Genomic DNA, 22,009 nt, shown 5'->3' on the forward strand with positions numbered 1-22,009 from the left:
AGTTTTCCTGAGTCCCAGTGAGACGCACGGTGACGCAGTTCCTGGGCGCGCCAATCCCGGGCTGGCTGGGAGGGCGGGCTCTTCAGATTTGAATTCCCAAGCGGTTTAGCGGTTAGGGAACCTCACCGAGAAAGTGAGCGTCACCTGGGGCTAGGCCGCTGCGAGCTGGGGCCGACCTGGGCCAGAGGCGAGAGTCTTGGGGCGCCCAGGTCCCCCTCTCCCCAGCACGAAGCCGAGCCCAGACTGCAGCTGTCTTGCCATGCTAGGCCCTTCGTCCAAGGTACGGCCACCCCGCCCCTCTTTCCTCGCCTCCTGCCTCCGGTCCTTTCTGGCGCCGCGAGTCTCAGCGCTTCAGCATTCTGGGCTCGCTCGGACTTCTGTACATTTCTGGCTTTGGCTGTAGTATCACAACTACTCATTCATTCGGGGTGTATTTGTTGCGTGTCTACTGTAGTTATCAAGAGAGTAGACTACTTTCCTTCAGATTTGTTTCGATGGTGAGCGCTCCAGGCTTTTCTTCTAAAATCACTTCTAGAAAAAAAAAATTTTTTTTTAAAGACTACCAGGTAGGAGAATTGTGTGCGTCACTGCCCGATTCTTCACCTTGGAACCCAGCATCCACAGACCTAAAGAAACAATTGATCCATCCAGCTTCTGTTTTCTTCTGATTAAATTACATATTAGTTGCAAATATTTTCAGATGTAAGTAAAATTATTTAGGTAGTGGGAGGCCCCTTCATCAAAGATAAACGCTGTTTACAATTTGGTATACTCATTTACAGATTTTTTGCCCTATGCTTATCCTCCTGGATGTGTTTGTTTATTTTTGACTTTTTTTTTTACAGAAATTCAATTGTACGTCCTGTTTTGTTGGTTTTTTAATTTAGTGTATCCTAGCTACTTTCTATGTCAGTATATGCGCGTGTGTGTATATCCTTTTATTGAATACATAGAATTCAGTTGTATGAATGTAGCAGAATTTTGTCCCATATTTATAGACATCTAGGTTGTTTCTAGTTAGCCTGGTACTTCAGTGAACAGTAGAATTTTGTCCCATCTTGGTAGACATCTAGATTCTTTCTAATTAGCTCAGTACTTAAGTGAACATCCTTGTATAGGGCCTGTTTAAGAACTTGGGCTTTGAAATCAGATAGACTGAGGTCCTGCTCTTAATCATTGTAAGTGGGACCTTGGACTGGTTATTTAACCACTCAATGCCTTAGGTTTGTCATCTTCAAAATGGGAATAATGACAGTATTTAACTCTTAAGAATTGCTGTAAGGTTAAGTAGTATCTGATGTATATGCAGTAGATGTTGACTATTATTACCACATATATGTTTGCATTCTTATGTAGATGTTTCTATAAGAAAAATAATTTTAAGTAGAATTTCTTGCCCATTGGCATGCAAACCTATATTTTGAAATTAATCTTTACCAATCTGATAATCATAAGAAGTCTCACTGTTTTTATTTGCATCTCTTCATTTATTAGTAAAATGGAGTGTCATTTTGACTCATTTATTGGCCTTTTGTATTCCATTAATTGCCATAAATGTCCTTTGGCCATTTTTTGTGTTGATCATTTCTTTAAATTGATTCATTTGGTTTCTTTGAATGTTATCTATATTGACCCTCAGTGTGTCATGTGCTGCATTTTCCCCCCCAAATGTATCATTTGCCAGTTAACTTAGTATTCCTCTCATTTTTTTCCCAACTCTTGTCTCCCAGTTTTGGTTAGTGTGCCTTGGGAGTTTTGATCCATTCCATTATAATTATTATTAATATTACCACAACAATAAATTCCTAGAACTTTTCATGTCTTCTTAGGAAGAAGAGTAAAAATTACTTTCAGTATCATTTCCATGATAACAGTTGTTTAGCCTGCCTTTTACATACTATAAATGCTCATAGCTAGCTTTTTTTATATAATGGTTTTCCCACGCCTGAGTATTTATTTTGAATAAATAGTCATTTTTTCCTAGTACATCAGAATTTGTCAGTTTTCAGAATAAATTATAAGTATTAGATTTTCCAATAGTTTTAAGCAGTTAATGAAGGCACAAGCATACCATTTTAGAATTCACCTTCTCTTCTTCAGTCCTAGAGTCTGAGCATCATGATTTATTTTCTTTGTTTTGCTTTTCTGTTAACTAGGAAGAGAATGGGGCTTCAGGAGTTTATTGAGTGGCCTCTACCCAGTGGCTTTTTGTTTTTCTTCTTTATCTATTATGCAAAGCCTCTATGGTCAGAGAAAATCCTGGGTGATTTTTTTTTCTATATATCCTTCTCTTTTCCACCAACCGCACTGAAACCTGGCAACTATTGTCAACTCTTTTCGCTTCTATTGAGTTGCTCTTTATCACATAAATAAGAAAGAGGTGCTTCTCTTTCTTATTTAAAGAGGAACTTTCTGCATCTTTTGGGGAGGGTGAATGGAATTTGAGGATTTTCAGAATCTTGACTACACACCTCTCAATCCTACTACATGTTTGAATTGAGAAGGAAGAAGTTGGGCAACATGAAAGAGAGGAGTTGTGTGCTGGTTCTTGGAGACTTTCACTGTGACTGAAATTATCTGCCTTTAGATGAAAACAGTTCTGCGTGTGTACAGTAGTCCCCACTGCCCCCCCCATTACCTGCATTTCACTTTCCTCGGCCCACAGTTTCAGTTACCTTCAGTCAATTGCAGTCTGAATATATTAAATGAAAAATTCCAAAAATAAACAATTCATAAGTTTTAAATTGCATGCTTTTCTCAGTAGCATGATGAAATCTCACACTGTCCCGCTAGGGATGTTAATCATCCCTTTGTCCGGCATATCCTACCCATTAGTCACTTAGTAGCCCTCTCGGTTATCAGATGGACTGTCGTCAAGGTATCATAGTGCTTGTGTTCAAGTAACCCTAATTTTACTAAATAATTGCCCCAAAACACAAGAGTAGTGGTGCTGGCAATTTGGATATGCCAAAGAGAAGCTGTAAATTGGTTTCTTTAAGTGAAAAGTTGAAAGCTCCTGACTTAATGAGGAAAAAAAATTGTATGCTGAGGTTGTTAAAGTCTGGGTGAAAACCGAATCTTCTATTTGTAAAATTGTGAAGAAGGAAAAAGAAATGCATGCAGGTTTTGCTATTGCACCCCAAACTGCAAAAGTTTACAGCCACAGTGCATGATAAATGCTTAGTTAAGTTGGAAAGGCATTAAATTTGTGCGATAAGATATTTTGAGTGAGAGAGATGACATTCACATAACTTTTATTACTTTTTATTATTTTTTATTTATTTTTGCTCTGCCGTGTGGCCTGTGGGATCCTAGCTCCCCAACCAAGATCAACCCCACGCCCTGCGGCATTGGAAGTGCGGAGTCTTAACCACTGGACCGCCAGGGAAGTCCCTATTACGTATATTGTTATAATTGTTTTATTTTATTCTTTACTGTGCCTAATTTACAAATTAAACTTTATCATACGTATGTACATAAAGGAAAAAACATAGTGTATATATAGGGTTTGGCACTATCCACAGGTTCAGGCATCCACTGGGGGTCTTATAATGTATCCACCCCTGGGAGAAGTGGGGTGGGGGGGGAGGACTATTGTGCTACAGATTGGACCTGTTCTTAGTTCTGCTAGTTTATTTGCAGTTTATACTTCCTGCTGAGCATTTCATTAGGTTCTAAGGAATTGAGATTGTGTAAACCTGCACATACTTTGCCTTCTTTCCATGCAATTGTCCCAGTTTATTCATTTTGTTTCGAGAGCTTAAAGAGAATGGCTAGTGAGTATTACAACTCTCAGCACAGCGTTCCTGTCACTACCACATTGCCAAATGCATAAATATATACATTAATACATATTTGCTGAATTCAGTGGTTTTTGTGTCATTCCCAGGATAACCCTTTTTTGTCAGCTCTTGTTATCGAGGAATATTTCCTTCTTTTTTTCTCTTATAAACTGTTGGATAAAATGGTAATTCGTATATGAATTTTCAACTTGCATATTTGTTTCTTACAGAAGTTACTGTAGATAAAGATACTTGATGTCTTTGGTCTGATTGCATTTGTATTTTCTGAAATAGGCTTTTTATGTTTATATGATGTCAAAGACTGGTTGGAATAGTTATAAATTCAGTGATCAGAGATGCTATAAATCTAGATTTTCAAGTTCTGAGCTCCTCAGGTTGAAATATTTTGTTAATTTACCAGGTATTACAGAATGTAACTGTATGGTTCATCACCTAGAATCTTAATTTCTAGGTGTGGGAAATAAAATTTATATGTAAGAAGCAAGCTAAAACAAGTCTAAGACCATGTATGCCCAAGTGCATGATTTCCTCTAAAAATTCTAAGTAGCGGTAAATGTTTAGAAAATTAGAATGTATATAATTTACTTTTGATTTGAGGGGTTTTTTTAAACAAAAACCTCACAATTAAAATGTTCTGCAGCATAACAAAACCAGGATTGGAGGTTATTTAACTTAAAAATTGAATGGATTTTTAGCCTTCATTAGGATATATCATTGTAGCTGCTGCCTTAAAATTTAAGTGCCTAAAAGGAAAAACCATATTGGTGAAATTTAATCTTTTATAACTTAATGTAGTGCCATATGCAAATGTCAGTTAATGGCTTTTGATGCAAATATAGATTGGAACTTACAGGACTTGAGGTTCAGATAAATTTCAAAAACAAATATTCAAAATTCAGCCCCTAGAGTGATTAAGTAGAAGACTTGGTGAAAGCTGCTTTTTCGTAGAGAAGTAAATTTAAAAGCCAAACTGTTTATCATTGAAAAATAGTAAAATGAGACTTTAACAAAAATATAAAATCTTCATCTGATTTGTGAGCTATAGATTATCCAGTGTTGTTATGAACCGATTAAACCTTTTAATTAGTATAATGTTGTTATGGAAAGCAAATAAACTTAACTTTTTCTGTACCAAAGCATGGTAAAGGTTGATTTCACATTGAACTACAGGTTCTTCTGGCCCCTTGCTGAAGGTCTATCCTGAAAATTGTGTTTAAGTGAATATTCTCTTAGAGGAAATTTGTTGCTACTGTTTATCAAGATGATTGCAACACCTTTGAAACATCCAGGAATTCACTTGTCTTCAGAGACATCTTCTCAGAGGAGAAATATGCCCATGCATGCAGTGTTTTTTGACAGCATTCCTTCAGGCACACTTACTCCTGTAAAAGATTTGGCGAAATATCAGAAGTCCTCTTTAAAATGGAATGACCATAAAAAGAGTCAGTTCCTAGAAATAACAGTTTTTAATAATAAATTTCAATCTACCATGCTAGCAGAGGCTACCACCTCTAACAGTTATCTTGATATCAGTGCTATAAAACCCAACAAGGATGGATTAAAAAATAAAGCAAGCTATGAATCACCAGGAAAAATATTTCAAAGAATGAAAGAAAAAGTACTACGTAACAAGCAAGAACAAGCATCAAGAAACAGTTTGTTGGAACCACCAACAAATGAAAGTAATAAAATTTTCACTCCTAACGGCGCTGAGGAAGGAGTATTACAGCATACCTACCTCTGTGAAGGAAAGGAAAACAACAAATCGTTCCAGCCAGAAGACAGTTCACTAAGAGGTTAGTTTTATTACGTGTTGGTTTAAAAAGTGTTTATTGTGTCTGATACTGTTTTAGGCACTCGGGCGGGATACAGCAGTGAACAAAATGAACAAAAATCTCTGCCCTCATGAAGCTAGCTTACATTCAGTTGCTGGGAGACAGATCACCAAATAAGTATTTTTTAGGGTATAATAGAAGAAAAATGCTCTGGAAAGAAAAAGAGTAAGCTTGATGGGGAGAGTTGGAGGAGGTTGTAATTTTCAATGGGGTGGTCAGTGTTTCAATAAGGTGGCATTTGAGCCAAAAATTGAAGGAGGCACTAGATACAGATATCTTGGGGACTGAATGGGGAAGGATGATCCTTCAGCTGGTACAAATGCCCTGAAATAGAAGCATGTGGACTAGCTGTGAGATTATCATGGATGAGTGGACAGAGCTGGGAAGGAACGGATAAATAGAGGGTCAGATAATGCAGGGCCTTGTAGGTGAATGTTAGAGTTTGCGCTTTTATTGTGAACACATTAAGGAGCCACTGGAGAGTTTTGAGCAGAGGAATGACACGATCTGACTTATATTTTTAAATTTGAAATAGTTAATGAAGTAATTCAGTTGAGAGAGGGTGTTGGCTTGGTCAGGTGGTAGCAGTGAAGATAATAAGGAGTGGCTGAATTCCAGATATATTTTGAAGGAAGAGCCAACAGCATTAGCTTAGAGATTGGATGTGGAATATAAGAGGTATAAAGGGTGATTTGTTTGTTTGGTTTTGGTTTTTTTTTTGCTCGAGCAACTGGAACGATTTAACTGAGGTGAGGCAGACAGAGGTGGAGTGGGGTTGGGGGCTCAGCAATTATGTTTTTTGTCATGTCAATTTTGATATGTCTGTTAAAAATTGAAGTGTAGTTGTGAATTAGGCTTTTGAAAAAAAGTAGTTGGAATTTAGGGAAGTGGTCCAGGTGTGAAAAATACATTTGAGAGTCATTAGCACCTAAATGGTATTTAAAGCTATGAGATTAGATGGGACCATCAGGGAGTAAGTGTACACAGAAAAAACATTCAAGGATGAGTCCTGGGGCACCCTGAAATTTAGAAGTTAGAAGAAAGAGTAGGAAGTACTGAAGGCCACTGAGAAGATGAGGAAGAAGAAAAACCCAAGAAAACAAAATGCTTTTGAGGAAGTTGTCATTAGCTGTGTCTAATGCTGCTAATCAGTCAAGAAAGATGAAGGCTGAGATTTGACTATTGGATTTAGCAACGTGGAAATCATTGATGACTGATGTGGGCAGTTTTGGTGGAGTGATAGGAGCAAAAACGTGATTCAGGAGGGTTCAAGAGAGAGTGTGAGGAGAGAAATTGATGATGGTGAACACAGTTCTTTTTGAGGGGAGCAGAGAAATATGGGAAGTATGGTTTAAGAAGATCTTGTTGTTTTTAATGATTGGTGAAATAACATCATCTTGGTGTGCTTTTGGGAATGATCCACTAGGGAAGGAAAAACTGAGATTTGTAGTATGATATTCTTGAGTAGTTGAGAGGGAATAGAATCTAAAAGTGGATGTTTGGCCTTTGCTAGGAACATAAACAGAACATCAAACAAGAAGGTAGGCAGTGTTATGTGACTTCAGAAATAATCTGAAATACGAAGTCAAGTCATCAGTTGAGAGTGAGAATGGGAAGCAGGTATTGAAGTCTGAGAAGGTTTGAATAGTGTAGGAGAGCGAAAGAGTAAATGGCCTAGGCCTGATTTCCTGGGCAATGTTAAGGACTTACTTGAGATTTGTGGGCATGAATTTAGATAAGACCAATCAGTATGGTTGTGAGTTTTCCTCTAGCTGCATAGGTGCTGGTGGGGAATAGGAAGGGGGTTGGATTTTATCAGGACTGTAATTTTGCCAAATACAGGCATCCTCGTTTTATTGCAGTTCACTTTATTGCTCTTCACAGATATTGCGGTCTTTATAAATTGAAGGTTTGTGGCAATCCTGTGTTGTCAGATATGGTTACCATTTTTAAACAGTAAAGTTGCTATAAAAAAATTGTGTTTTTAGCAATAATTTTTTAAATTAAGGTATGTACATTTTTTTCTTGGACATAAGACTGTTGCACTCTTAATAGACTACAATATAATATAAATATAACTTTCATATGCATTGGGAAATAAAATTCACATGACTCACTTTATTGTGATACTCACTTTATTGCAGTGGTCTGGAACTCAACCCACAATATTTCCGAGGTATGCCTGTAGGATGATGTGAAAAAGGGACAAAGGAGTTGGGGTGTGTGTGCAAGGGGGTGGTCACAATTGGCCATGAAATTTAAGTTGGTTAGACAGAGAAAAGAAGACCTGAAGGAGGTGAAGAAGTGTGAAGAAGTGTAGGTCTTGTTGGGATGGTCAGTGAATTTGAGAGAATGATCTGGAAAGATATAAGGTGATCAGAAATTGGGACACTTGAAATTGAGATTTTAATGAGTTGCAATAATTGATAAAGATACTTTATATGCATTATTTCTTTTGATTCTTTGAGCAAACACTATGGTTACATGCGTATTTAATAGTCTCGGAGTTGGAGCTTTTAAATATGTCACATCTGCTCTGTGTCTTACAGGTAATAAGTGATGGGCTGAGAATTAAATACAGGTATCTATTAGAAAGCCCATGCTCTTAACTACTGTACGATAGATTGTGGGTATATTGTTGCATTTCAAAGACAGTGATATATTTTGACACAAAAAGCAGAGTTTTCTAAGGGAGTTTAGGATAGAGGTGGGGGAGTATACAAAATAATCTCATACAGTCTAGGAAAAAAGGGAGAAGCAAATGAAATAATGTATATTAAAGCATGTTTTATATGTAAAGTGGAATTAGAGAGAAGTAACTGACTACTTTGAGAATCTGATGAATCTTTCCCCAGAAAATGCACATATATACAAACACAGATTTTGTATATATTTTCAGAGCTCTTTTGGAGAGTCTCTGCATGGATCCTTGGACTCTCAAATAAACGGCCCAAGTTCTATATAGCATGTTATTTATATTTGATTGAATTACCTACTCATCTTTACTACCTTGCTTTTTCATTTCTAGTAGAATGAATTAAAGAAATAGAAACTTATCCTTCTTTTATGACACATCATTATAATAAAATCTTTATATTAAGGTTTCTAAGGCCAAAGCGGCATACTTATTAAAGTATAATCACTACTAATTTTTTCAAGTGTAATATTTAAAATTAAACATATAGGGCTTCCCTGGTGGTGCAGTGGTTGAGAGTCCGCCTGCCGAAGCAGGGGACGCGGGTTCGTGCCCCGGTCCAGGAAGATGCCACATGCCGCGGAGCGGCTGGGCCCGTGAGCCATGGCCGCTGAGCCTGCCTGTCCGGAGCCTGTGCTCCGCAACGGGAGAGGCCACAGCAGTGAGAGACCTGCATACCACCAAAAAAAAAATTAAACATATAAAATAATTCAGTTTTTCCTTCTCTGGTACAAATTAAGTCGATTACCTTCTCCTTTTTGTGTGAAAGAAATTCATTTCTGTATTCAAGAAACAAAACTAACCATCTAGGATGTAAAGCAGAATAAAATGTAAATAATACTATTAGTTCCTATTTTTCTAGTTGATAAGCCTACCAGATTTGTGCCTTTGAAGACCTGCTAAAGAGATGTCAAAGAAGTATAAATTATGGTTTAGTCTGCTACTGAATCTCAACATTTTGATTTTTAAAGTATAAGTTACAACTTTTCAACTGTTCTTCCACATTTTAGAAATTTCCAGCAACCAGAAGCAAAATCAGAATTTTCAAGGCTGGATGGCACTTCATATATAACCTTAACACTGATTTGTGGCAGAAACAGAATGTTATTCCAGATGTCTAGGCTTCTAAGTTCAGTAGTATACTTTTGTCTAGAGTTGGCAAGTAATGTGGAGAAGTTTTAAAAAAATTTTTTCTCAGCATAATGTAGGTATAGATAATCTGTTGAAGGCATGAGACAATAATAAAGGGAAAAAACTTAATGTAACTGTCATATATTCCGTAAGTATACACTATTGGTTGGATCATTACTGAACCTAAGTCTATTCCAAGATTTTTTCTAAGGCAGTTTTTTCTTCTCAGTGACTAATACAACTCAACTTCTTTCTTTAAAAAAAAAAAAACAACAAAAAACGCAGCCTCAGTCCAAGAAGTTCCTTCAGATTCATCAAATAATATTTTCCTGTCAGTCAAGCAAAAGATTCAATATCAGCAGGAAAAGAAGTCACCTCTGTGCAATTTAACTTATGGTAAAGTGCTTTTTGTTTTGTTTTGTTTGTTATTTCAATGTATAGCTAAATGTGCTAGATAAAATTATTTCCCCTGTGTAGGCAACAAGCATTGACTGTGGATAAAAGATTGAGTTGTAAAAGCCAGCTGCACTCAGAGAAAGACTGGGCAGGAGGGTGGAACATTTCTAACCTGAAGACTTTTTAATATAAACAGTTTTACAAAACAAATGAACAAACATAACAAAACAGAAACAGACCTATAGATATACAGAACAAACTGGTAGTTGCCGGGGGCGGGGGAAATGAGTGAAATAGATGAGGGAGATCAGTAATACAGACTCCCAGTTATACAATAAATAAGTCACGGGGATTTCATGTACGGCATAGGGAATGTGGCCAATCATATTGTAATAACTTTGCATGGTGACAGATGGTAACAAGTTATTTTGGTGATCCTATGTTGTGTGTTATTTGTAATGTGTAAAAATACTGAATCCTTATGTTATATACCCTGAAACTAATATTTAAGTCAATTATACTTCAGTTTTAAAAAGGAAAAAAATATTAGAAGTTTTCAGTTGTTCTGTTGCTCTCTTTTAATTTCATATTATCCTTCTATAAATTTTGTTTGGTTTTGTGTTTTTTGCAGAGCTTCCAATTCTGAACCAAGAACATGAAAATGATTCAGCTGCAGGAGTCTCAAACAAGGCATTAACTAGAGCTCAGTTGGCTAGACAAGTTCTTCACTCTAAGGAGAATACAGTTGCAACCACTAAGTCCAAAAAGGACACATTTGTTTTAGAAGGCACTGATTCTACCTGTGAAAAATCCCAAAATACCACCATTGAGACTCTCTGTGTTCCTTTTAAAAACGGCAGTCAATTAATGGTTTCTGATGATAGTAAGATTACAACAGAAGGCACTTCAAAACAGGAAATTAAGGAAGGAAATGAGAAAACAATGCCCAGGGAGACTGATCTTCCAGGTTCCATGAATGATACATGTAAAATTGTGCTTGCAACTCCAAGATTTCATATAGGAATACCTCAGAGATCCAAAAGCAATGCCTGGAAACTTTCTCCAAGTACATGCCAAACTATTACTAATGGAGTTAAAAAAAATAAGGTAGGAAAACTTTTAAGGCAGATGTATATTTGTTTTTACACCCATTCTTCAAGAGCATGAGCTCTTTTGCTTTCTCATTAACAGTATCTTCATTTTGGAGTTTTGATATTATTTAGTGTAGAGGCAGTGTGGCCTAGTGAAAAGAACAGTGGATTAAAAGTAAGACCTAGGCATTAACTCTTACTTTGCTCTATTACTAGTACAGTCTGCAACTCCCTTTGGGGATGAACAGTGAGGTATTCTTCTTAAATTTTATTTTTCCTGATTCTTGGGCTTCTATTAACAGCAGTTAAAAGAAGAGTTACAGCATCTGAAGATTTGAGAAGCTTTTCTGTTGTAATACAGAGGGATCAATGAAAGACTTTAGACCATCAAACTATGTTATATTAGGATAAGTTCTCTGAAGGAAGTGTAATAGAAATGCAAGTTCAAGGAGGAAGATACAATGTAAACTTTCCAATTGGTAAAGGTTTGAGCCTTTATTTTTAAAAGGATGATTGTAGGTATCAGACTGAGATATTTGAATTCTGTCTAAATTTTTTTTTTAATTTATTTATTTATTTTCGGCTACGTTGGGTCTTCATTGCTGTGCGAGGGCTTTCTCTAGTTGACGTGAGAGGGAGCTACTCTTCTTTGTGGTGCACGTGCTTCTCATTGTGGTGGCTTCTCTTGTTGCAGAGCACGGGCTCTAGGCATGCAGGCTTCAGTAGTTGTGGCACACAGGCTCAGTAGTTGTGGCTTGTGGGCTCTAGAGCACAGGCTCAGTAGTTGTGGCTCATGGACTTAGTTGCTCTGCGGCATGTGGGATCTTCCCAGACCAGGGCTCTAACCTGTGTCCCCTGCATTGGCAGGCAGATTCTTAACCACTGTGCCACCAGGGAAGTCCCTGTCTAAATTTTTAAGAGCGGTATAACAGTTACAGTTTCGTATCTCAGTGTATTTATTGGAAATTGCATTATTTGCAAATGTTTAGACTTACGAGGAAAAGTTTTAGATGTTGTCTTAAAAATATGAGGTGGATTAAGTAAAAGATTTAAAGACATCTGTTCTAAGAGACCCTACAATATTAATTCCATCATCTCTATAGTACTGTTTACCTCAGCTACTACACAAAGTCCAAGCCTCCCAGGTCTCTGTACAGTTCTGTACATGCCTTAGTCTGACCCAGTCTCTCACTCATCTTTAACTCTCCCAACATTACATTGCTCTCTTGAACTCGAGTTACAGCATTAGCAAAATGTTATATTCTCAATCTTCTATGAACATTTCTTAACTTTGCTCTAACTAAAATTATGGCTGTTTCTCTTAAATGGTGGCTCTTTTTTCTCCCATATCCCATATTCTGTTGGACCTAGAGATGATATAATGTGCGTTCCTCTTGTTCCTCATCCTTGTTGCAGGTCATTTTTCCTTCCTTCTTTCTAAAACCACTCCTTCCCCCTCCCTAACTTTTGAAGCATGTGCCATAAGGCTTTACCACTCCCTCTGTTCTTTTGTAGTCATCTACAGTGCAACCTCCTAGTTATGAGCTTGCATCCTGTTGAAGGGTTTTGACACCTGTTACTTTTTCCTGTGCTACTCCTTCTGTCGTCAACTCTTGTGACATCAATATCCATGCAGATAATCTATCCAGCCTCCTTGAATTCTTGATTTTCAGAGACGTTCTCCCTACCAATACCCTCAACTCTAGTCATACCCATCCCTTGTCTTTGCCAGTCCATGCACCAGCTCCTCACTTTCAAGCATCCCACTCTCGCTATTAAATCCTCTGTGCTCAGATCATTCTACCTCTAGTACTTTTCCCCCATCCCCACCATCAATACTCCACCCCACTAAGACAACCTTCAGTTCATCAAATCTTTTCTGTCCTCATTTCTCTTACCTTACATAGAGTCCATGGTCCATCATTATAATCATCCCCTTGACTAAACTCAGTTCTGTTTATTGCTTTTCCTTCTGTCTTCCTCTGGCAAAATTGTAACCCTGGTTAAATTTTACTCTTTTTTTTTTTTGCTACACATCTGTACCTGAGAAGTAGAAGATGACTGGAACAAAATGTACAACGATGTTGACTAGTCTCATTTTAAATTTGACAACAAACCTTAAATGGGCTCTCAGTATTGCCTATCAGTCCTGCTAGATTTCACTTGTCAATCCACCCCACACTCTGACTTTCCTAGAGGAGTATGCCACTCTTATTCTCTCTTAAAACCTCCAAACCTTCTCTTTCCTCCTCATTCTCAGTTCATTGAGAACCTCATATTCCCATCACCAAATCTATCAGGCTGTTTGCTGCTATATCCACATATTCTGTGTTTCCTTCTGTTAAAATGGATGAACAGTTTGTGTTCCTTTTCAAGGCCAGTTCATTTCCTCCTACCACCTAAAGGATTTTGTCCTTCTTCCCTCAATTTTTTCCTCTCTTCTGCATCATTCCCATTAGTATATAAACATGCTGAAACATGACCTGCGTTTTTTTTTGTTTTTTTTTTTTTTTTGCGGTACGCGGGCCTCTCACCGCTGTGGCCTCTCCCGTCGCGGAGCACAGGCTCCGGACGCGCAGGCTCAGCGGCCATGGCTCACAGGCGCAGCCGCTCCACGGCATGTGGGATCTTCCCGGACCGGGGCACGAACCCGCGTCCCCTGCATTGGCAGGCGGACTCTCAACCACTGCGCCACCAGGGAAGCCCATGACCTGCGTTTTTTAAAAAATATGAAGAAAAAGTCTACCTTCCTTTTACTCCATATCCCACTCCAGCTACCACCCCTTTTTTTGTTTGCTTGTTACAGCAAAACACCTTGAATGAGGTATATATATTCACAGTGATCATTTCTTCTTATCTCATTCCCTATTGAGCAAGTTCCACTTTGGACATTCATATTCACTACGCCATGAAAATTGCTTTTTTCAGGTTCACCAATGATTTCCATATCATTAAATCCAATGATTATTCTTATTCCTTATTCTGTCACTCATGGGGGAGGTTAACACAGTGAATCAGAACATCCTTCTCAAAATTTTGTATTGCTGTTTTGCTTAGGTTCTAGGAACTCTCTCCTAATTTTCTGCTACCTCACTGGGCATTCTCACTCCCCTTTGCTACTTTCTCCTGTAACAACCTGTAAATGTTGGATTCCCTAGAATCCTAGAAACTGATTCTCTCTAGACTATTATTATCTAGTGCCATAGCTTTAAATTCCATTTCTCTGCTGATAGCTGCCAAATATATATGTCCAGCCCAGAACATTCTTGTAAACCCTACTCACATATGCAATTATCTGTACAGCTTCTCTATTGATACCTAATAGGCATCTCAAATTTAACATTGTGTCCCATATTGGTACAAAGTAATACCATTTCACCAAATACTTAGGTAAAAATTTTAGGTTCATTTTGGGCTTTTTTTGCTATCTCTCTCTTTCTCTGTCTCTCTGTCTCTGTCTCTCTCTCTCATACTGCACATCTAAACTGTGAAGAAATCCTGTTGTCTCTGCTGTCCTGAATCTGACCACTCCTTATTGCTCAACCACTACCTCCTAGTCCAAAGCACAGTAATCTCTTGGATTACTACAGTAGCCTTATAGTCTCCCTGTTTCCACTATTGCCTCTCTCCCCTTCAGTCTGTTTTCTAAATAGAGGCCAGAATCTTTATATATAGGCCAATTTCTACCCAGCAGCCCCTTAATAGAATATTAAATCATGTCACTCCTCTGCTCAAAATCCTCTAGTAACTTCTCACCTCAAGAGAAATCATTGGGACTTCCCTGGTGGTCCAGTGATTAAGACTCCACAGCACTTTCATTGGCTGTGAGTGGGGGATGGGGGGCGTACAGGTTCGATCCCTGGTTGGGGAACTAAGATACCGCATGCCGCATGGCGGCCAAAAAAAGAGAGAGAGAAAACACTAAACCTTTACCATAGCTTGTAGGACTCTACATAATTCAATCCTGGAGATATCCAGCCTCATCTCATCTCTCTTGCTTACTCTTTTCAAGCTACTGTGCCCTCCTTGCTACCTACTTAGGGCCTTTGTACTTGTTCCCTCTACCTGGAAGAATTACTCCCAGATATCCATATGGCTCATTCCTTACTTCATTCAGTTCTCTGTTCCAAGACCTTCCCTGACTATCCTGTCTAAAAAACAAAATCCTCCATTTATACTTATTTTTAATATTCTCACTGCCTGACATTTTATTATTGTCCATTTATTTGAATATCACCACCACCACTCTGCTTGTTTCCAGCCCCCTCACCAACCCTCACCACCACCACACATACAACACAAATGTTGGCTCTAAAGAGGGTGGCCTTTTTATTATGTTTCTGGATGAATCCCACGCCTAAACCAGTGCCTGGAGCATAGTAGAGCTCAACAAATGTTTGATGAATGAATATTTGATTTTTTTCCTTAAATAATTTATTTTTGGCTGCATTGCGTCTTCATTGCTGTGCGCGGGAGTTCTCTAGTTGCAGCGAGCGGGGGTTATTCTTCATTGCAGTGCACAGGCTTCTCATTGCAGTGGCTTCTCTTATTGCGGAGCACAGGCTCTAGGCGTGCGGGCTCCCGGACTCTAGAGCACAGGCTTAGTAGTCGTGGTGCCTGGGCTTAGTTGCTCCACGGCATGTGGGATCTTCCTGGAGAAGGGATCAAACCCATGTCCCCTGCATTGGCAGGCAGATTCTTAACCGCTGCGACACCAGGGAAGTTCCGATTTTTTCTTTCTTTTTTTAACAACATAGTTTGTTTTTTTTTTTTTGTTTTTTTTTTGTTTGTTTTATTTTGGCTGTGCGGGGTCTTAGTTGCAGCATGTGGGATCTCTAGTTGCTGTGTGAGGACTTCTTAGTTGCGGCATACGGACTCTTAGTTGCAGCATGCATGCGGGATCTAGTTCCCCAACCAGGGATAGAACCCGGGGCCCCCTGCATTGGGAGCACAGAGTCTTACTCACTGGACCACCAGGGAAGTCCCTTGGTATTTTATGTAAGCACTATGATACAGGATCATGGAGCCAGAGTTCCTAGATTTGTAACCCATCTGTGCTACTAACTAGCTCTGTGTGATACAGGCAAGTTATTGAACTAGACTTTACAGAGTTTCTTTATCTATGAAATGAAGATAATTGTACCTGCCTCCTAGTGTTATGAGAATAACATGAGTCAGTGTATCTTAGATGCTTGGAACACTGCCTACTGTTAGCTTTTATTGTTAATACCATCTCCATCTGATAGATTCTTTGATATATCTTATAGTTCCAAATGTAGAAGTAGGAAAAAAAAATTTTATTGCCTCTTTCCCAAGTCCTACCTGTAATTTTTTAAATGAATACCCTTCCATTTTAGTTTCCTGACTCAGCATAAAACTACCACAGAATAGTTTGTCTTTATATGTAAGTTTATAATTTTATATATAAAATAAATGGCGACTCAAAGTATGACTTTTATGGATGTATTTGTCATCAGAAATAGTTCATTATTAGATTGTTACACAATAAAAGCAATAATTTCATAACACAGTTGTTCACAGAAATCTTCCTTTATAGTAATGTAGGATTTTACTTGTCCTAAAATAAAGAATTCTCTGAGCTGTTCAGTTGTTTGCTTTGGAATAGAATACTAAATATAGATTACTAGCAGTCACCTTTATAGGAAATTGAATGCAACTCCAAATCAACTTTGCAAAAAAACAAAAAAGCTCTAATTATATAAGGGTAAGAGTGATGGTGAAATGTATATTACACAACTGTTTTTCTCTCCAAGTTATTGGGTCTCTTGTGAGTTTGGGTATTTTAATGGATACCTTAGGATTTTAGGTGTTTTTTCCCCCCTAGTGGTTAAGGGTATTTGACATAAGAATATTTAAAGTATAATTGATTCTGGATTGGAGAGCAAACTCTGCAGTACAACCTCAGTTCAGTCTCTCTCCATTCATCTTTTTTTTTTTTAAATTAATTTATTTATATTTTGTTTTTGGCTGCATTGTGTCTTCGTTGCTGTGCTCAGGCTTTCTCTACTTGTGGAGAGCAGGGGCTACTCTTTGCTGCAGTGCGCAGGCTTCTCATTGCGGTGGCTGGCTTCTTGTTGCGGAGCACAGGCTCTAGGTGTGCGACCTTCAGTAGTTGTGGCACGCAGGCTCAGTAGTTGTGGCTCCCCGGCTCTAGAGCACAGGCTCAGTAGTTGTGTCTTAGTTGCTCTGTGGCATGTGAGATCTTCCTGGACCAGGACTTGAACCCATGTCCCCACACTGACAGGCAGATTCTTAACCACTTTGCCACCAGGGAAGTCCTCCATTCATCTTTTGTTCAATTATGTATAAGAGTTTTTACCTTATTGCTATTTAAAATAGAATGTGATTCTTACGTAGATGAACACTAAGGACTCATTTGGATTACTCGTCTAAGTTTTTTCTTTTAATTTAATGTAAATTGATTTTGTAATGCATATGCTACAAATAATACAAAAAATAACATACTTCATTTTATGCTTAATTAGGTAGTCCAGCTACAGGAATGGATGATTAAAGTCATCAATGATAACACTGCTATATGTGTAGAAGGAAAATTGACGTAAGTATAACTTTTCGGTATTTTTTAATAAAATTTGTGATAAGATATACTTGTGTGTAAGAGCTTAAAAGGAGATGCATGACAAATTGCATCTTGGTACAAAACAAAGACTTTCTAATGAGGTTACAAACTGATGGCAGTAAAGTAAAATGAGTATGACCATTGTGATTGTAACCAGCTTTCTTGCTTTTGTCTGTTAACTCAAATTATTTTTAAAATAGTGACAGCTCCAATTTGTATACACAGTGCTTTACTTTTTTCAGAGGTTCTAATAAGTGAACTGGTATTATCTGCTTAATTATATATGATTAGTTAATATTACTACATGCATTTCAGTCCAGATTCTCACATCTAAATTGGGACAACCAGATATAAATTACTGATCCAGAAAAGAAATCAAAATATATAACACTTTGCCATACAGCTATATATTAAGTAATCATTGGCACTTTCTGGTTCTCCCTAAAGCGAAAGCATCATCTGGTAAGTGGGCTTTGCCTTGTTCTGCTACTCTATTAGCACAGTTTCCTGTTCTTCAAAACTAATTTTCTTAGTAGTTAAAAAAAAATTGTAATAAAACAATACAGTGTATCACTGTTCAAGATACTTACCTGCAAGTTTATAAGTGTATAAAATCAGTCTTGCTCACTTTATTTCTGCCTGCCTTGCACCCGTTTCCTTAATATCCAGAGGCAGCATTGATTGCCCTTGTTGGAATCCCATTACTGCTCTTTACTGGCTGTATGAGTTGGGCAAATTACTTATCCTCTTTTAGTCTCATTTTCTTCATTTGCGTGATGACAATAACAGTATGACCTACCTTTTGGGTTATTTTGAGGATTAAATGAGTTAATATTTATAAGACTTTGAGAACAGTACTTTTAGAGTACTATTTAAATATTTGTTAAATAAAATAAATAAAGATAGAAAGAACAGAAGACGAGAATATTGTGTTAAAGTATAATGTATGAATTTAATTCCATTTGACCAAACTAAAGAACTTAACTTTCTTATTTATTACATTTATATTTAGAATGTTTCTTATTAGTTATCTAATGAATCAAAGAATGTTCAACATTTATCTAATACATCTTCACACTTTGTTTTTTTCTATTTTATATTTATTCTTAGTTTCACGTAAGGAAGTATGAAGAGTAGATTTGTGGGTCAGTGATTTGATACTGCAGTTTGTTTTTTCCCAATTTGAACCTCTTTTTGGTACTTTCCAAAGAGGAAGGTAAAGACATTTGGCTATGTAGTGAGGGGAAAAAACACAAGATTAGAATAATCCAAACCATATAACTGCGTGAAAGCTAACACAGTATAGCCCCTGAGGAGAGGGACAGGGAAATCATCCTTTGGAAGCTGAGCATCAGTTGTTAGCACCAGATGAAGAAGGCTCTGCTTTCTTGCTAATGATATATTTTATACTAGGGGTATAGTTTGGCCACAATACAGTTTCTTGGTACTCTGAGGATCACATTAGCCAAGAGGTTGAGTTCTGTTGCAATGTTTGGCCCTCAAATGTTTTGTAACTAGATTAATAGTATTGTAGCTGGAGGGCAAATTTATTACTTTCTGTTATAAATTTACATGCTTATATATGTACATTGTGACTCTTGGTAAAATGTGAATGTTTTGGTTTTAACTAAGCTATTTTTTCTCCTAGAGACATCACTAACATATATTGGCACAGTAATGCAATTATAGAACGGATTAAGCACAACAAACTTAGGACTTTATCAGGCAACATGTATATATTAAAAGGAATGATAGACCGGATTTCCATGAAAGAAGCAGGTAAAAACTGTCATTACTAATTGATGAATTAGTTTACTAAGTGAAACAATTAACCATATATCTAACAGTGATATACATTTTTTTGTTTTTTACTAGGTGTTTTAAAATTATATATCAAAACTAAAAATTAAAAATAAAATTGCCAACATTATGTAAAACTGTTCTGTATGTTGATCCTTTCCTCTGGTTTAATCACTCTTATTGACAGTTTAAGTCCAGTAATTTAAAAAACATTCAAGTCAAATGTTCCTTGTTTGTGAGAAATTGTAAAAATAAATTATAAGAATATAATTTAGCTCCCCAATTCCTCTCTTTGTTGAACCTGCCCGGTACAACCCCAGTCCTGATACAATCTAATTTTCTGCCTATGCCTTGTACACAGCTAAAGTGACTGAAGAAAAACACATCTGAGTAGTCCACCTTAAATTTATGATTACCAGCAACAAGTTTTGGTCACTTAGTGCCCCTTGGTATCCTACCACAGCTCCCTAATCCATTCACTCTCCCATCCTCCTTGATAACGCTTTCATATTTTTACACATCTCCTACCTCCCTCTCTCATCTAGGTGGGTAGGGGAGCAAGAAGAGGACTTGAGCAATAGGCACAATCAAAAGAAAACCTCTCTGTCACATTTGCTCACCTGCTTGTATCTGTACCTGCTTTTATTGTGGACAAACTTTCCATGTTCCTGTGTCCATCTATTTATGCTTCAGCTCCTATCCTCTTTTACTCAAGGATATTACTCCAGTAATTCTTCTTTCTCCTATCAAAAAGAAAAACAAAAAACCCTCTTTTGAGTAAGAAATCAGGGTTGTTAGAATGCATTTGTATTTAAGAGATCATCAACTTAAAATAATTATATATATATATACTGTGTAACATACATATACACATGCTATATATAAACCTCATGGTAACCACAAACCAAAAATCTGTAATAGATACACAAAAAAAGAGAAAGGAATCCAAATATAACACTAAAGATAGCCATCAAAAGAAGAAAGGAGGGCTTCCCTGGTGGCACAGTGGTTAAGAGTCTGCCTGCCGATGCAGGGGACGTGGGTTCATGCCCTGGTCTGGGAAGATCCCACATGCCGCGGAGCGCCTGGGCCCGTGAGCCATGGCCGCTGAACCTGCATGTCCGGAGCCTGTGCTCCACAACGGGAGAGGCCACAACAGTGAGAGGCCCATGTACCGCAAAAAAAAAAAAATAAGAAGAAAGGAACCAAAAACTATAAACACAACCAGAAAAACTGCTAACGCAACCAGAAAACAATTAACAAAATGGCAGTAACTACTTTAAATGTCACTTTAAGTGCAAATGGACTAAATGGTCCCAATCAAAAGACATAGAGTGGCTGAATGGATAGAAACACAAGGCCCATATATATGCTGCCTACAAGAGACTCACTTCAGATCTAAAGACACATGCAGATAGAAAGTAAGGGGATGGAAAAAGGTATTCCATGCAAATGGAAATGAAAAGAAAGCCAAGTTAGCGATACTTATATCAGACAAAACAATTCAAAACAAAGTTTGTAACAACACAAAAAAGGACATTACATAATGGTAAAGGGAGCAATCTAAAAAAAAGATATAACAATTGTAAATATATATGCACCCAACATAGGAACACCTAAATACATGAAGAACAAAGCTAGAGGCACCACACTCCCTGACTTCAAACTATACTGCTAAGCTACAGAAATCAAGACAGTATGATACTGGCACCAAAACAGCCACATAGATCAACTAAACAGATTAGAGGCCCCAGAAATGAACCCATGCTTATTTGGTCAATTAATTTATGACAAAGGAGGTAAGAATATAATGGGGAAATGACAACCTCTTCAATAAATGATGCTGGGAAAACTGGATATCTACATGCAAATGAATCAAACTAGACTACTTTCTCATACCATGTACAAAAATAAACCCAAAATGGATTAAAGACTTAAATGTAAGACCTCAAACCATAAAACTCCTAGAAGAAAATACAGGCAGTAAACTCGTTGACATATATGCCTTAGTATTTTTCTGGATCTGTCTCCTCAGGCAAGGGCAACAAAAGCAAAAAATAAACAAATGGGACTACCTCAAACTAAAAAACTTCTGTACAGCAAAAGAAACTGTCAACAAAATAAGGCAACCTACTGAATAGGAGGAGATATTTGCAAACTATATTACTGATAAGGGATTAATACCCAAAATATACAAAGAACTCATACAGCTCAATATCACAAGAAGAAACAACCCTTTTCCCAAAAAAGACATACGGCCAACAGATATGAAAAGATGCTTAACATCACTAATCATCAGGGAAATGCTAATCAAAACCATAATGCGATATCACCTCATGCCTGTGAGAATGGCTATTATCCAAAAGACAAGAAATAACATGCGTTGGTGAGGATGTGGAGAAAAGGGAACCCTTATGCAGTGTTGGTGGGAAAGTAAATTCCTTACAGCCACTAGGAAAAACAGTATGGGAGTTCCTCAAAAAATTAAAAGTATAACTACCATATGATCCAGCAATCCAGTTCTGGGTATTTTTCCAAAGAAAACAAAAGCGCTAGTTGAAAAGACAAATGCACCCCTATGTTCACTGCAGCATTATTTACAATAGCCAAGATACAGAAACAGCTTAAGTGTCCATAGATGGATGAGTGGATAAAGA

At 37.5% G+C, this 22,009-nt stretch overlaps 1 protein-coding gene across 4 annotated transcripts in view; it reads left to right on the forward strand.

Moving 5' to 3' along the window:
- The window catches only part of MIS18BP1 (MIS18 binding protein 1), a 61,193-nt gene that overhangs the window by 145 nt on the left and 39,039 nt on the right, over nt 1-22,009 (forward strand). Inside the window, exons 1-6 of one of the 4 annotated variants that reach the window (XM_019923955.3) lie at nt 146-280; nt 4,974-5,599; nt 9,750-9,860; nt 10,492-10,967; nt 17,458-17,531; nt 19,201-19,331. In XM_019923955.3, the coding sequence (XP_019779514.2) occupies nt 5,065-5,599; nt 9,750-9,860; nt 10,492-10,967; nt 17,458-17,531; nt 19,201-19,331 (1,327 nt within the window). In that variant the 5' untranslated portion in view covers nt 146-280; nt 4,974-5,064. Of the gene's footprint in view, nt 1-145; nt 281-4,970; nt 5,600-9,749; nt 9,861-10,491; nt 10,968-17,457; nt 17,532-19,200; nt 19,332-22,009 lie in introns of those variants that run through there. The other 3 variants (XM_033851173.2, XM_073800516.1, XM_073800517.1) reach the window with 3 other exon arrangements.

This window comes from Tursiops truncatus, chromosome 2, assembly GCF_011762595.2.
Source record: "Tursiops truncatus isolate mTurTru1 chromosome 2, mTurTru1.mat.Y, whole genome shotgun sequence".
NCBI classification, from domain to species: Eukaryota; Metazoa; Chordata; class Mammalia; order Artiodactyla; family Delphinidae; genus Tursiops; species Tursiops truncatus.